The sequence below is a fragment of the Hyperolius riggenbachi genome, chromosome 6 (assembly GCF_040937935.1).
Source record: "Hyperolius riggenbachi isolate aHypRig1 chromosome 6, aHypRig1.pri, whole genome shotgun sequence".
In the NCBI taxonomy this organism is placed as follows: domain Eukaryota; kingdom Metazoa; phylum Chordata; class Amphibia; order Anura; family Hyperoliidae; genus Hyperolius; species Hyperolius riggenbachi.
The window spans coordinates 378,530,024-378,547,324 of NC_090651.1; the positions used below are offsets into that span (position 1 = coordinate 378,530,024).

General features: G+C 47.2%; 1 protein-coding gene across 3 annotated transcripts in view; it reads left to right on the forward strand.

Moving 5' to 3' along the window:
- LOC137521970 (beta-1,4-galactosyltransferase 3-like) overlaps positions 1-11,668 on the forward strand; it is a 263,991-nt gene extending 252,323 nt beyond the window's left edge. For all 3 annotated transcript variants that reach the window (XM_068241947.1, XM_068241949.1, XM_068241948.1), the window contains exon 7: positions 10,511-11,668. In XM_068241947.1, the coding sequence (XP_068098048.1) occupies positions 10,511-10,661 (151 nt within the window). In that variant the 3' untranslated portion in view covers positions 10,662-11,668. The remainder of the gene's footprint in view (positions 1-10,510) is intronic.
- Positions 11,669-17,301: the final 5,633 nt, after the last annotated feature.

Sequence of the window (17,301 nt, forward strand, 5' to 3'; positions counted from 1 at the left end):
CTTTCCTATAGTTTACAGGGCATTCCTCAAGCCAAATACTTTTTTGTTTTTGTTTTAGTAGTTTAATTCCCTATAAACTAAATAAGCCACGCCCACAGCCCTCAGAGTGCCAAGGCACTTTCAGACAGTAGCAAGGGCTTACAGGAGTTCAGTCTGGGCAGGAGGAGGGGGAGGTGTTACTAGCCATTGATTTCAAAGGCAGAGGGGAGGAGGGAGGAGGAGAGGGGACTGAATTTACACACAAGAAATCTGATACTATCTCCAGCTCTTAGCCTGTGACAATATGACAAAAAGAACATGGCTGCCCCCATTGTATCACAGGAATAAATATTCATACACTTTTTAAACTTTTGCAGCTAGATATGCTGTTTAAACTATCTAAACTTTAGATAAGATATATAGACAAGTTACTTGTTATAGTTAGTGTTACATCTCGGATCCGCTTTAAAGAAAACCTGTACTGAAAATTAAAAGTCAAAATAACCATACACAAGTCATACTTACCTGCTGTGTAGTCTACTCCTCAATCTCTTTCTCCTCTCCTGCGTCTCATTTGTCCACTGTGATCAAGGGAATTCTCCGTCCTCCATTTTGAAAATGGCCATTACCTCATAACCGATTCCTGGTCAGCACACAGTTAAACTGTAATATTGCCCACTTGAGCCATAGGGAAACATGGACACATCAGTTCTCCTCTCAGCTGTAACTGACAGCAACAGATATATAACTGACTGCAACTGATATATTTCAGTTCTGACAAAATGTTGTCAGAACTGGAAGGGATCATTGTCTGAAGAAAATGGTGAGCTTCTGAGAGGAACTGATGGCAAGGTAACTATTTAATGTTTATTTGAAGTTACCTCATGTGTTTATTTTAAATAATTTTACTCAGTACAGGTTCCCTTTAAAGGAAACAGCAGTTTAACTGCCAAAATAGTAAGATACCAGCCAACCTCTATAAGCACTTGCACACTATTTTGTCAGTTTGACTTTGCAACGGCAGTTCAGGAAATGCTGTTGAAAACAAAAACAAAGAAACCATGAGAAACCCCCATGAGGAGATGGACTGGCCCAAATCCTGTCGGTTCTGTCAGATATTAACTGCCTACTTTTTGGTGATAGTGGTCTTTTAAAGAGAAACCGTGACCAAGAATTGAACTTCATCCCAATCAGTAGCTGATACCCCCTTTCCCATGAGAAATCTATTCCTTTTCCCAAACAGACCATCAGGGGGCGCTGTATGACTGATATTGTGGTGAAACCCCTCCCACGTGAAACTCTGAGGACCGTGGTACTCCTGGCAGTTTCCTGTCTGTGAACCTTTTTGCATTGTGGGAAATAGCTGTTTACATCTGTTTCCAACTGCCAAAAAAAGCATGCAGCAGCTACATCACCTGCCAGCAGTAAAAATGTCACCATGTGATAAATGTCAGAATGTAAATCAGGGCAAGGAAAGCTTGTACAATGGGCAAACACTGACTAAATCATTTATACGTAATTATTGTAAAAATAAAGCACTTTTTTTATTACATTATTTTTACGAGAGTTCCTCTTTAAGCCCAGTGTTCCTCAGCCCTCGCGTTATGGATCCCCCCGGAGGGCGGTGATGAAGTGTCTCGAACTGGAGAGAGTATCGCTCTTCTGGTTATTCTCGGCACTCTTCCGCGAAGCTATTAATGTCACGTTCTGGTCCAGTGGGAGGCCTGGTCTCCTTGTTCCTCTCCTTGCACCTCTCGCCTGATCACTGATATGTGAAGTATGCAGCCTCAGAGGCTTGTGAGTTCCAGCCCCTCCCCGCAACCCATTTCTGAGCAGGCACTAAGAATAGAAGGAGCCATGGGCTTTATCACGCCAACACTTTTGAGGTCACCGCTCCATTTGTTCTTGTAACATTTAGGCCCCGTTTCCACTTGTGCCGCCAAACCCCTCCTCTGAGACGGACGCCGACACGTGTGCTGATGCCGGTACTCATCTGAAGCCCTCTAGCCTCTGGGAATTCAGTGCATCGTCCGGACAAAGCAGTCGGCACTAAGTTTCCTTTTCCCGTGAAAGTGAATATCCCGTCTGAATTTGCGTGTGGATCACCCCTAGTGGAAACGAGCCCTTACAGAGGGTTTTTGGTTTATGACATTATTATAGAAGGCAGGGGTGTCAAACTCAAGTACAAAGTGGACTAGAAATTGACCGTTGGGACCAAGTCACAGGCCAACCTCCATGTCTACTGGCCACCTCCCTCCTTTATAGAGTTCCCTGGTATCTGTGTTCTCTCTCCCCTATTCAGTTCCATTACAGAGTATGTCACTGACTGTCCTCAGAGGAGATCACACTGTAATCCTACCATAGTCATAGTGTAATGTCCTACCATATTATTATTATTATGTAGTTATATAGCACTGACATCTTCTGCAGCACATTACAGAGTACATAGTCATGTCACTGACTGTCCTCAGTGGAGCTCACACTCTAATCCTACCATAGTCATAGTCTAATGTCCCAGAATATTATTATTATGTATTTATATAGCACTGACATCTTCTGCAGCACTATACAGACTACATAGTCATGTCACTGACTGTCCTCAGAGGAGCTCACACTCTAATCCTACCATAGTCATAGTCTAATGTCCCACCATATTATTATTATGTATTTATATAGCACTGACATCTTCTGCAGCACATTACAGAGTACATAGTCATGTCACTGACTGTCCTCAGTGGAGCTCACAATCTAATCCCTACCATAGTCTAATGTCCTACCATACTATTATTAATATATAGCATCATCTTCTGCAGCATGTTACAGAATACATAATCATTTCGCTGACTGTCCAGAGGAGCTTACAATCGAATCCTACTATAGTCATAATCTAATGTCCTACCATATTATTATTATGTATTTATATAGCACCATCATCTTCTGCAGCACTTAACAGGGTACATAGTCATGTTACTGACTGTCTTCAGAGGAGCTCACAATCTAATCCCAGGGGCGTAGCAATAGGGGTTGCAGAGGTAGCGACCTGATCGGGCCCTTGGGCCAGAGAGGCCCTGTAGGGCCCTCCCTCAACTACAGTATTGGCTCTCTATTGGTCCTGTGCTCATAATAATCACTTCTATAGATACTTTGAATAGTGGTAATCAGTAACAAACTGCTCCCCATCCCCTTCTTGCACCTCTGACACTGTAGTTGCCATTGACAGGGATTGCTATGTATAGAGTGCTTGGGGGTAATCAGTAACAAGCTGCTTCCCATCCCCTTCTTGCACCTCTGACACTGTAGTTGCCATTGGCAGGGATTGCTATGTATAGAGTGCTTGGGGGTAATCAGTAACAAGCTGTTCCCCATCCCCTTCTTGCACCTCTGACACTGTAGTTGCCATTGGCAGGGATTGCTATGTATAGAGTGCTTGGGGGTAATCAGTAACAAGCTGCTCCCCATCCCCTTCTTGTACCTCTGACACTGTAGTTGCCATTGGCAGGGATTGCTATGTATAGAGTGCTTGGGGGTAATCAGTAACAAGCTGTTCCCCATCCCCTTCTTGCACCTCTGACACTGTAGTTGCCATTGGCAGGGATTGCTATGTATAGAGTGCTTGGGGGGTAATCAGTAACTAGCTGCTCCCCATCCCCTTCTTGCACCTCTGACACTGTAGTTGCCATTGGCAGGGATTGCTATGTATAGAGTGCTTGGGGGTAATCAGTAACAAGCTGCTCCCCATCCCCTTCTTGCATCTCTGACACTGTAGTGGCCATTGGCAGGGATTGCTATGTATAGAGTGCTTGGGGGTAATCAGTAACAAGCTGTTCCCCATCCCCTTCTTGCACCTCTGACACTGTAGTTGCCATTGGCAGGGATTGCTATGTATAGAGTGCTTGGGGGTAATCAGTAACAAGCTGTTCCCCATCCCCTTCTTGCATCTCTGACACTGTAGTGGCCATTGGCAGGGATTGCTATGTATAGAGTGCTTGGGGGTAATCAGTAACAAGCTGTTCCCCATCCCCTTCTTGCTCCTCTGACACTGTAGTTGCCATTGGCAGGGATTGCTATGTATAGAGTGCTGGGGGGTAATCAGTAACAAGCTGCTCCCCATCCCCTTCTTGCATCTCTGACACTGTAGTGGCCATTGGCAGGGATTGCTATGTATAGAGTGCTTGGGGGTAATCAGTAACAAGCTGTTCCCCATCCCCTTCTTGCACCTCTGACACTGTAGTTGCCATTGGCAGGGATTGCTATGTATAGAGTGCTTGGGGGTAATCAGTAACAAGCTGTTCCCCATCCCCTTCTTGCACCTCTGACACTGTAGTTGCCATTGGCAGGGATTGCTATGTATAGAGTACTTGGGGGTAATCAGTAACAAGCTGCTCTCCATCCCCTTCTTGTACCTCTGACACTGTAGTTGCCATTGGCAGGGATTGCTATGTATAGAGTGCTTGGGGGTAATCAGTAACAAGCTGTTCCCCATCCCCTTCTTGCACCTCTGACACTGTAGTTGCCATTGGCAGGGATTGCTATGTATAGAGTGCTTGGGGGTAATCAGTAACAAGCTGTTCCCCATCCCCTTCTTGCACCTCTGACACTGTAGTTGCCATTGGCAGGGATTGCTATGTATAGAGTACTTGGGGGTAATCAGTAACAAGCTGTTCCCCATCCCCTTCTTGCTCCTCTGACACTGTAGTTGCCATTGGCAGGGATTGCTATGTATAGAGTGCTTGGGGGTAATCAGTAACAAGGTGCTTCCCATTCCCTTCTTGCACCTCTGACACTGTAGTTGCCATTGGCAAGTATTGGTGTGCCGTGTCAATTGTTATGTATAGAGTGCTTGGGGGGCCCCATTGTAAAACTTGCATCGGGGCCCACAACTCCTTAGCTACACCACTGCCTAATCCTATCATACTCTTCGGTCAGTTTTGTGATGGCGCTACATATAGAGGTACTGTAGTGACAATTACATAAATCTCTGCGGAAAGTTTATTCACTGAATGTTTTGAAGCCAGTACAAAAAATACCTGGTCTACCAGATTTCTCTAGGAGAATTCTGCATAGCTAAACAGCCTAGGCTAAGCATCACTGGGAGGGCAGTACTACAGACCAATATATACAGTAGATCAATTGTTTCTGATGCTAAACCAGGAAAATTACCGTCAAAGTGCGTATCCTTTATAATTTACAGCATTCTACTATATGTCACTACAGGGCCTCTTTAAAGCGTAACTGTCGGACATAAAATCAAAAATCAATTCTTTATTTTTATCTGGTAAACAAGTAATAAGGATGCTAACCAGGCAATCCAAAAGTTAAAATCTCTATTACTTTTCTTGTTTCTAAATGATCATTCCCCAGCTTACCTGACTCTTATTTGGTAGGTTGCCGCACAAAGGAAGTTGCAGGGCATTCTGGGTTGTCCTTTTTTGCTTCTGTACATTAGTTAAGTCTGAGGGGAAATAAAGAAGCAAAAAAAGACAACCCAGCATGCCCTGCAACTTCCTTTGTGCAGCAACCTACCAAATAAGAGTCAGGTAAGCTGGGGAATGATCATTTATAAACAAGAAAAGTAATAGAGATTTTAACTGTTGGATTGCCTGGTTAGCATCCTCATTACTTGTTTACCAGATACAAATAAATAATTAATTTTTGATTTTATGCCCGACAGTTACACTTTAAAGAAAACCTAAGACAAGTAAAATACAAAAAAAATAAAAATAATAATGATACCTTGGGCTTCCTCCAGGCCCCTTCAGACTGATCAGTTCCTCGCTGTCTTCCCACTCCACCTGGATCCTCCACTAGGTGGCCCAGTAACTATGCCAGTCACGGTATAGTCGAGGCATACTGCACATGCGTGGCCAGGCCCCTCCCACAGGCACGCCACATCGCCAGGAGAGTTCTGCGCAGTACTACTGCACAGGCTACGGGGGTGAAACGGGGGAGCGCGAGTGGCCAGATCGCGCTTGCACCGACTGGCAGAGCTACCGGGCTACCTAGTGGAGGATCCAGGTGGGGTGGGAAGACAACGAGGGACTGATCAGTCTGCAGGAATCCCCAGGTATGTGTAATTTTTTTATTTTTCTCGTCTCGGGTACTCTTTAAATCGTCAGCAGAGCCGGGACAAGGTCCACCAGCACCAAAGGCTGAGACACCAAAGTGCACCCCTCCATCCCTCCAATAGGAGAATGATAGCTGAGTGAGTTGTGTGCCCCCTCCGACTCTGCGCCCTGAGGCTGGAGCCTCTCTGCCTAGGCCCGGCCCTGTGCCCCTGCTACACTACACCCTGAGGCTGGATGCTCTCTCGCCACTGCCTCGGCCCTGCCCCTTGCTACACAGTGCCCTGAGGCTGGAGCCTCTCGGCCTCAGCCTGGCCCTGTGCCCCTGCTACACTACACCCTGAGGCTGGAGCCTCTCTCGCCTCTGCCCCGCCCTGCGTCCCCTCCTACACTGTGCCCTGAGGCTGGAGCCTCTCTCGTCTCAGCCCTGCCCCCTGCTACACTGCGCCCTGAGGCTGGAGCCTCTCTCGCCCCGGCCGTGCTACACAGCGCCCTGAAGCTGGAGCCTCTCTCACCTCTGTGCGGCCCTGCCCCTTGTTACACTGCGCACTGAGGCTGGAGCCTCTCTCGTCTCTGCCTCGGCCCTGCTAAACTGCGCCCTGAAGCTGGAGCCTCTCTCACCTCTGTGCGGCCCTGCCCCTTGTTACACTGCGCCCTGAGGCTGGAGCCTCTCTCGCCTCTGCCCCGCCCTGCGTCCCCTCCTACACTGCACCCTGAGGCTGGAGCCTCTCTCGCCTCGGCCCTGCCCTGCCCCCTGCTATACTACACCCTGAGGCTGGAGCCTCTCTCGCCTCTGCCCTGCCCCCTGCTACACTGCGCCCTGAGGCTGGAGCCTCTCTCGCCTCTGTGCGGCCCTGCCCCCTGTTACACTGCGCACTGAGGCTGGAGCCTCTCTCGCCTCTGCCTCGGCCCTGCTACACTGCGCCCTGAGGCTGGAGCCTCTCTCGCCTCTGTGCGGCCCTGCCCCCTGTTACACTGTGCCCTGAGGCTGGAGCCTCTCTCGCCTCTGTGCGGCCCTGCCCCCTGCTACACTACACCCTGAGGCTGGCTGCTCTCTCGCCTCTGCCTCGGCCCTGCCCCTTGCTACACAGTGCCCTGAGGCTGGAGCCTCTCTCGCCTCTGTGCGGCCCTGCCCCCTGTTACACTGCGCCCTGAGGCTGGAGCCTCTCTAGCCTCTGCCTCGGCCCTGATCGTCAGCATCTTACCGGGAAGTATGAGGAAGCAGGAGTAAACATGGGGACACCATACAAACTCCATGCTAATAGTGTAAAGGCTGAGAATAGGACGTGTGTGTGCATGTGTCCTTTTTTGCCATGTTAACACTGCAATAAAGTTGGGGAGAATATCGGGTGCTTGCATTAGGCATTTGATGGTAATAGAATACTGATAGAACATGGCTCAGATGTCAGTGACTGAGTGCTTGTGTCTGCAGTTCATTACACAAGAGCGTCAGAACTGCCATGAAAGTTGTGAGTTCTGGACACACTTCTGTGACACCCAGCTGGATACAGATTTCCCAGAATCCTCGGATCCTCATGGTGACAGTCCTTGGGGAGAAATGCCGTTCTAAGAACAGAACCTGCAGTTACAGCTCTATTAGTCTATAAATAGCCGGGCTGAGGCTGACATTATTAGCGCTGATGTATCAAACAGAGCTTCAGAGATTCTGGGCAGTGCTTACCGCCGGGTGTCAGGCTGTGTTCACACTTGTAGCCGGAGCATGTGCTGCCAGCGGGAGGACGGTGTAGTGTCCACTCCATGGTCTGGCTGGGGCAGATGCATTATCCCCATAGCCTATATGAGGGAATGCATCCACCTGCCCAGAATTATCGCAGACTGTATAGAAGTTTGCGGGGACGGTGAAGGCTATCCATGGGGGGAGTTGGCCATGTGTGGGGGCGGCATCGATGGTTAAGGTTAGCCATGGGGGAGGAAGGGTTAAGTTAGCCATATGCGTCGGGTTTGCAGGGATGGTTAAAGGACAACTGAAGTGAGAGGGATATGGAGGCTGCCATATTTATTTCCTGTTAAACAATACCAGTTGCCTGGCAACCCTGCTGATTAATTTGACTGCAGTAATGTCTGAATCACACCAGAATCAAGCATGTAGCTAATCTTGTCAGATCTGGCAATAATGCCAGAAACACCTGATCTGCTGCATGCTTGTTCAGGGGCTATGGCTAAAAGTATTAGAGGCAGAGGGTCAGCAGGGCTGCCAGGTAACTGGTATTGCTTAAAAGGTTATAAATATGGCAGCCTCCATATCCCTCTCACTTCAGTTGTCCTTTAAGGTTAGGCATCGGAAGTGGGAAGGTGTAGTATGAGAATAGGCTTAGGTTTTCGTTTAGTAAAATAATTTAATAATACCGATAAATACCGATATTTTACTGTTGTTTTTTACAGTTTAATGGTAGAATATCTGTAAATTTACCAGTATTCTACCATCTTGATTCCTGGGGGCTCAAATTTCCACGCGCTATTTTTTGACGTAGCACTTGTGTAGGCCCAAAGGTGACAGCGGGCATAGCCTGCAGTGGGCACAGCCAGATTGGTAATGTAGCGGGCAGGATGTAGAGCAGGGCATGGCTCTCGGACTGCAGGAGGCGGGGCATGGCTCTCGGTCTGCAGGAGGCGGGGAATGACTCGGGACATGGCTCTCGGTCTGCAGGAGGCGGGGAATGACTCGGGACATGGCTCTCGGACTGCAGGAGGCGGGGAATGGCTCTGTCTGCAGGAGGCGGGGCATGGCTCTCGGACTGCAGGAGGCGGGGCATGGCTCTCGGTCTGCAGGAGGAGGGGAATGACTCGGGACATGGCTCTCGGACTGCAGGAGGCGGGGAATGGCTCTGTCTGCAGGAGGCGGGGCATGGCTCTCGGTCTGCAGGAGGCGGGGAATGGCTCAGGACATGGCTCTTGGACTGCAGGAGGCGGGGAATGGCTCGGGACATGGCTCTCGGACTGCAGGCAGCGGGGAATGGCTCTGTCTGCAGGAGGCGGGGCATGGCTCTCGGTCTGCAGGAGGCGGGGCATGGTGCTCAGTCTGCAGGAGGCTAAAAGTATTAGAGGCAGAGGATCAGCAGGTCAGCTGAGTTACTGGTATTGTTTAAAAGGGTCACCCCTCACTGTAGTGCAGGAAGGTAGAGACCATCTGGATCCCAGAGCATTATAATCCATATTAAAGATTAAGGCGGACCTAAACTCTTGCACAGGAGACAAGGAAAGCACAGAGAAATAAACCTTGTGTGTGTTTATAGAGAAAGCCTATCAACAGCCTAATTCTCCCTTCTTGGAAAGTAATGAGCTACTGTAATTTGAGCTTTCAAGCGGTCTACCGAATTCTGAACTAATATGTAAACACAGTAGGTTAACCCTTTCTGTGCTCTCTGGATACCAGGAAGTAACCACTCTTCAGAATCTCAGTAGGAGCCCTGCTGGTCTATTTGGCTGCAGTAGTGTTTGAATGACATCAGAAACAAGCATGGAGCTAATCTTGTCAGATCTGACAATAATGCAAAAAACACAGGATCTGCTGCATGCTTGTTCAGGGTATATGGCTAAAAGTACTAGAGGCGGAGGATCAGCAGGACTACCAGGCAACTGGTATTGCTTAAAAGGAAATAAATATTGCAGCCTCCATGTCCCTCTCTCTTTAGTTGCCCTTTAAGGGCCCTGGGCCATAGTACTACAGGTTCTGTTCAAGTACAGAGCATCGTGTAAGGCAGGGGTAGGGAATCTATGGCTCGGGAGCCAGATGTGGCTCTTCTGATGGATGCATCTGGCTCACAGAGAAATCTGTAGGGGTTGATTCACTAAGCTACACTGCTCAAGCAGCGCAGCTTAGTGTGGCAGCGCAAGTAACATTTTCAAAGTAGGCACCTTAATGCTGTAGCACTACTAACTTACTCGTGCTACCCCCAAAACTACCGGCTGCTCCAATTGTCCCACTATGGAACCCTGTCAGGTCCAGTGACTTTGTAGAACGAGATGCCTGCACTTTGGCCCAATAGACTGCCTGTCAAGTGACAGGCAGCCTAATGGGCCAATCAAAGTGCATGGATCTCATCCTACAAAGTGATTTAACCCCCAAGTCAGCTAGCTAATTGTACAAGCTGTTAGTCGGTATTTCACCTGTCTGGCTCTCGGGGAAATTGCTGATGTTGCTGAAACCCCACAGAAGCTGAAGACATGTCTGACACTTCCGCTGCCCGTACAATCAACTGTATACACATCACCATGGCAACAGGGACAGCCCTCTGCTGCGCATGCGCACTGTCACAGTTTGAAACATATTGTATGGCTCTCGCGGAATTCCATTTTAAAATATGTGGCATTTATGATTCTCTCAGACAAAAAGGTTCCTGGTGTAAGGGAAGTAGAAGGAACAGTTTAGGTTTGTTTACCGCTGGAGGACCTTGGATTGTAAGTCCTCTACACATACCACTTCCTGACCACGTCTCTTCTCATTGCAGGTTCAACTTGTTGGCCAAAACCCGCCGCACGTGGAGGCAAGACGGCATGAACGCTCTCCAGTACAATCTTCTGGCCAAGGAGCTCCTCCCTCTGTATACAAACATCACAGTGGACATTGGCTCAGAGAAAGGCTTTGTACGCAAGACGTGAGCGTGGTCTCACCGCCCCCCAGCCAGCTGTGCCCTAATTTTCCTGAACTCAATGAGCAGGGACTCAACGGACAATGAAATGCAATATATATGTATATTTTTTTTTCTCTTCTGTCTTTCTAAGGTCCTGTTATTAAGGTCTGCCTACGAAAAAAACAAAAAACAACAACAATAAAACCAAAGATTGGATACAGTGTTGCCGGGCCAACGTATTGTAAAATCCACCTCGATGAGACCTTACCTCGGACGTCTCGGATCTCATATATTCACCGCACGTCCCCTCTCCCCGCCCCAGCGGAATAGACTCACGACTGTCGCTTTGCGAAGCACCTGTGGAGCTCTGACTTTTTTTTTTCACTTTTGTTTTTCTATCTGTATCCTGCTATACGAAGTCACAAACCAACATTAGCAATTTTCTTTTAAGTGCAATTTTCAATTTGCATTTTTTTCTCTTCCTGTTCCATTTTAACGTAGCTTTTACAGCATCAAGCAGTGTCCATCTTCCTCGTTTTCTGAAGTTCTTGTTCTGTGATTGGACAAATCTGAGATGGTCGACTGTAATTGTTTTCCCCCCTTTTTTTTTTCTGGGTGAACCAAATTGATTAGATTTCAACTTTATAGAGTTGAGAGAGTCTGCTCACTCCGCGGTTCTTTTCTTACATGGATCGGTTCGCCTCACGTCTTTTTGGTTTTTTTCAGTTTCTCATGTTCTCATTTTTCTATGTATCTGAAAACACATGGAAAGTATCACTCAGACACTTGAATGCAACCAATCAACAAGCAGTATTAACTTTCTATCCAAAGTGCCTTTTTATTGCCAACTTCATGCGTGGGATGTGTCTTTCTTTTTTTTAAGTAAACGTGAAAATATATTAAAAAAAAGATAAAATCTCTTGGACTGTGGAAATGACATTCTGATTGAATTTGCAAAAAAACGGAGTCGACGGTCTTACTCAATAAAATGTGAAAAAATATCATGTTCCTGAAATAAACAGATCTATACTTGCATGACATGTAGCACTGTCATAAATCACATCCATCTGTCCATTGGAATATACAGATAGTCCCCTACTAACAAACAGACTTTGTTCCGGGGAATTGTTTGTAAGTTGAATTTGTTTGTAAATTATGGATAACTCTATATTTGGACGTACAAGACAAGACACGGAACATTTATATTGCGCTTTTCTCCTGGTAAACTCAAAGCGCCAGAGCTGCAGCCACTAGGGGGCGCGCTCTATAGGCAGTAGCAGTGTTGGCTTACTGAAGAGGAAGAGCCGAGAATGGAACCATATGAATGCGGGGTCAGAGTGTTTAGCAGGAAGTAGTTGGGAAGACATATGAAGGCAGGGTCGGAGTGTTTAGCAGGAAGTAGTCAGGGAGGACATATGAAGGCAGGGTCGGAGTGTTTAGCAGGAAGTGGTTGGGAAGACATATGAAGGCAGGGTCGGAGTGTTTAGCAGGAAGTAGTCGGGGAGGACATATGAAGGCAGGGTCGGAGTGTTTAGCAGGAAGTGGTTGGGAAGACATATGAAGACGGTGTTGGAGTGTTTAGCAGGAAGAGGTTGGGAAGACATATGAAGGCGGTGTTGGAGTGTTTAGCAGGAAGTGGTTGGGAAGACATATGAAGGCGGTGTTGGAGTGTTTAGCAGGAAGTGGTTGGGAAGACATATGAAGGCGGTGTTGGAGTGTTTAGCAGGAAGTGGTTGGGAAGACATATGAAGACAGGGTTGGAGTGTTTAGCAGGAAGTGGTTGGGAAGACAAATGAAGACAGGGTTGAAGTGTTTAGCAGGAAGTGGTGGGGTAGACATATGAAGGCGGTGTTGGAGTGTTTAGCAGGAAGTGGTTGAGAACACATATGAAGGCGGGGTCGGAGTGTTTAGCAGGAAGTGGTTGGGAAGACATATGAAGGCGGGGTTGGAGTGTTTAGCAGGAAGTGGTCGGGAAGACATATGAAGGCGGGGTCGGAGTGTTTAGCAGGAAGTGATTGGGAAGACATACGAAGGCGGTGTTGGAGTGTTTAGCAGGAAGTGGTTGAGAAGACATATGAAGGCGGGGTCGGAGTGTTTAGCAGGAAGTGGTCGGGAAGACATATGAAGGCGGGGTTGAAGTGTTTAGCAGGAAGTGGTCGGGAAGACATATGAAGACTGGGTCGGAGTGTTTAGCAGGAAATGGTCAGGAAGACTTGTGAAGGCGGGATTGGAGTGTTTAGCAGGAAGTAGTCGTGAAGACATATGAAGGTGGGGTCGGAGTGTTTAGCAGGAAGTGGTCGGGAAGACATATGAAGGCAGGGTTGGAGTGTTTAGCAGGAAGTAGTTGGGAAGACATGGTTGGAGTGTTTAGCAGGAAGTGGTTGGGAAGACATATGAAGGCGGGGTTGGAGGGTTTAGCAGGAAGTGGTCGGGAAGACATATGAAGGCGAGGTTGGCGTGTTTAGCAGGAAGTGGTTGGGATGACATATGAAGGCAGGGTCGGAGTTTTTAGCAGGAAGTGGTCAGGAAGACATATGAAGACATGGTTGGAGTGTTTAGCAGGAAGTGGTTGGGAAGACATATGAAGACAGGGTTGGAGTGTTTAGCAGAAAGTGGTGGGGAAGACATATGAAGGCGATGTTGGAGTGTTTAGCAGGAAGTGGTTGAGAAGACATATGAAGGCGGGGTCGGAGTGTTTAGCAGGAAGTGGTCGGGAAGACATATGAAGACTGGGTCGGAGTGTTTAGCAGGAAATGGTCGGGAAGACTTATGAAGGCGGGGTTGGAGTGAATCTAATCCTACCATAGTCTAATGTCCTATCATATTATTATTATGTATTTATATAGCACTAACATCTTCTGCAGCCCATTACAGAGCACATAGTCATGTCACTGACTGTCCTCAGAGGAGCTCACAATCTAATCCTACCATAGTCTAATGTCCTACCATATTATTATTATGTATTTATATAGCACTGCCACCTTCTGCAGCACATTACAGAGTACATAGTCATGTTACTGACTGTGCTCAGAGGAGCTCACAATCTAATGCCTGGTACACACAATATCATTTTCCATCAGATTTTTGGTCAAATCAATTATTGCTGACAAGTTTGGTCTGATTCCAATTTTGTATAGTAGTGATAAAAAAAATTCAGAAAAATAATCGGAAATCAGATTGGACCTGTTGGAAATAATTGATTTGACTGTCGATCTGATGAAAAAAAAATGCATTGTGTGTACTAGGCTTCATCCCTACCATAGTCATCCATCCAGTGTCCATCTTAGTCTAAGACCAATTTAGGGAGGAGCCAATTAACCAGAGCTACAACATGTGATCTGGTGCTTGCCCCGCCCCTTGCCACTGATCCTGGGTCACCTCCTCACTTTAGTGCCAGGTAAGTATCAGGAGCAACTACATTGGGCCGAGCTGCCCCGCAGAGAGCTGTTGGCCGGTCCCCTAACTTCCATCACAAGGGGGGCGGGGTACCTGGTCCTGTACATAATGCATGTGTGTTTGTGTGTATGCATGTTGTGTGTGAGATGCGTGCATATGTATGCGGTATTTGTGTGTCGTGTGATGTGGCACCAGCCCTGCGGTGACGCGCAGAAGACGCCCCTGCATCTTGATGTACCTGGTTTACAATATTTTTATGGATTGCCTCCTCTAAACCTAGGTGGGTCTAATGGTCCGTAGCATATTATAGAGCGAAAACTATGGGTATTATATTTGTTGGGCATAGGGGAGATTTATAGGATAAAGGACAGAGAAATGGGTACATAAGGTATTTTGGGTGAGCACGTCAAATCCAGCGCAGGAGATTTGGGCGTGGCCGGCGCCACCATAGACTAATAGGAGTTATGGCTACAGCGGTGCATAGTGAGTAACTTCGGCGCCATCAGAAGACGGAGCTGAAGTTACATTTAAAACACTGTAATTCAGCAATAGCTGGAAGCCAAATTACATCATTCCCCACCTTCCACGTGGATCTGGAGGAGGAATAGTAATTAACGCCGCCAGGACTTATGCAGCAGCAGGATGAGCCGTATACCGGCTGTATGCTGCGCCCAAGTCCCCCAGCAGCCAATTCATAGGTATGCATTTTGGGAGGGTATGTAGTAGTCCATAAGGCAGAGAGGCTGGTGATTGGATGCCCAATAGGGTAGGAGGGTTGCTGCACAGGGGCGTGTCCTGGACACCAGGCATCGATGCATTGGGCACAGATGTACTGTACATGTGCAGGGGAACTGGAAGGGGCGTGGCTACACAGTGATGAGACGGGAGGGGACGACTCCTCATAAGAGTGACATCACTTCCTCCCTGCCGCCTCTCACCCCTAGCGGGCACAAATTTGCTGGGTACAGTGTAAAATTGCACTCATTAGTCACAGACTACACACAGCGTTTTCAACGGGGTATCAAAGCATTTTATAATGAGACATGGTCTGTGAGATTCTAATCGTTCCAGCTTGCCTGTAATTATAAAACAATGTGTCTGCAGCCTGGCACTGGACCTATCAGATGCACCTCTACTGATGTTGATGGGCAGACTTCCAAGCTGCATGCAGCTTGCATTAAGTTTGCATGCGAGCCAAACTTATTAGCATCTCACTGACCACCTCTAAGGTTAATTACAACTAGATGGTGTGGTTTCTGAAGTAACCATTGATGCTGGCTTGATGTCTGATTGGCTGTGTGTGGCTCCGCCTACTTTTCAAAATTTTAAAGGGATCCTGAGCAGTGGGGTAAATTTAAAATTAGTACTCACCTGGGGCTTCCTCCAGCCCACCGTAGGCTGCGAGGTCCCCCGGCGTCCTCCTGGCTCTGTTCTGGGTCCCTCTGGCGGCTCCGTTACTGGCGAAACTCCCCCGGAGTGTTGAACCCTGGCGTCCAGATCGGTGACGCTCCTCGTCATCACGCCGGCCGCTACGCATCATCGCTGTGGCAAGCGTGACAGTAATGCGCATGGGCGGTTTTCTAACTATAAACGTGCAGTAGCCCCAGTCATAGTGAGTGACTGTTCCAAGTTTGGGGTCTCTGGCTTTAAAACTGCGAGAATTACAGCTTTTTACAATTTTTTTTTTATTGAAGTCAATGAGGAAAATGTGGTGGTTTGTGGCTTTGCCCACTTTTTCAGCCCTCAAAATGTGACAGAATTTTTTAGGTTGACCACATCATTAAATGACCCGAGTTTGGTGAGTTCACCTTCAGAGCTGTTTTAGTCACGAAAGTGTACCATTTTCCAATGAAAGTTAATGGGGAAAAAAATGGTTTTCGGGGGCTGCCCCAGGGGCATGGAAGCTGGGATCACTAAACAAAGCACAAGGGTATGAGTCGAAGAGGTGTAAACAAAATCACTATTGTACTCCTAATTCTGTGGGAGGAGTAACGTATGGAAAATAGCTACATTTTCATTGGCTGTTGGTAGCTCCACCAACTTATGGGTAACACCCCTCAATTCACATTTTTATTTGGTCTGACACCAACAATATGTGTTCCGGGTTTGAGAAGTGTCACTTTAAAACTGCCCAAGTGGCAGCGATTCGAAAACATTTCCATCAATGGCCAAAAAGTGGTCTTTGGTGGTCCGCTGCAGGGGGGTGGAGGGTGGGTATAAAGCACAAGCAACTTACTTTGCTATAGGTCGAAGAAGTGTGCAAAGTTTAGTGCTTGTACCGCTAAAACTGTCGGAGTAGCATATAGAAAGTGGGGAGGCGGGAGAATAATGGATACTTTTATGTAGCATATCCTGGAGTCCAATGTCAATGAAAGGGTCGCTGAGATATCTGCAGAGAAATGCTGCCACCCAGTGGCCATCTGTACACACTACATGTTGTGCTTTCTTCTCGAGGTTCTCTGTACTGCACACAGAAAGTAAAGACGTGGGACTGACAGTTTTCATTATGCACAGCTTTATTAAATGGATATAAAACAAAATTATTTAAAGCAAACCTGAAGTGAAAATAAACTTATGAGATAGTTAATTGTATGTGTAGTACAACTTATAAATAGAATATTAGTAACAGAAATGAGATTCTTATTTTGATTTTTAGTGTTAATGGCTTCATTTTTAAGATTGCATCAGAATGTCACAACTGAAGTTTAGAATCTGGGCTCCGCCTTTTTGAGCTGAAAAAAAGAAGTCTTTGAACTTTCCTTCAGTAGGGCAGCTTTCACACTATGGGCTCCATTCACTCAGCATTGCCGGATTCAGTAATGCAGAAAACATTTTACCAAACATCTTATCAAATGTGAATTCGCTAAGGCTGTTGCCGCATGTCAAGCTGAAATTACCGACCAGGGAGGTAAATTACTGACTTGTGCTGTAAATACCTCAAGAAATGTCAATTCACAAAGATTAGAGCATGCAGTAAAACCAAATAAGGTGTTTAGTATTTATCTCCAGCCTGGAGCTGTCGGTAGCCAACAGTAAAATGTTACAGGCAAAGAGACAGCCAATAGAACACCCGTCCTGCTCCCTCCATTGGCACGAATATACTGTGGGCGGGACAAGTTTCTTTCCCCCAGGCAGCAGAGAGGAGAGCTGTCACAGAAGAGGTTTCTCCTGTAGCCCTTTATATATTAACCCTTTTCACTCCGGCTCCAAGATGCCGAGGACCAACTAAGACCAAGTCGTGGGCCAACCTCCATGTCTACTGGCCACCTTCC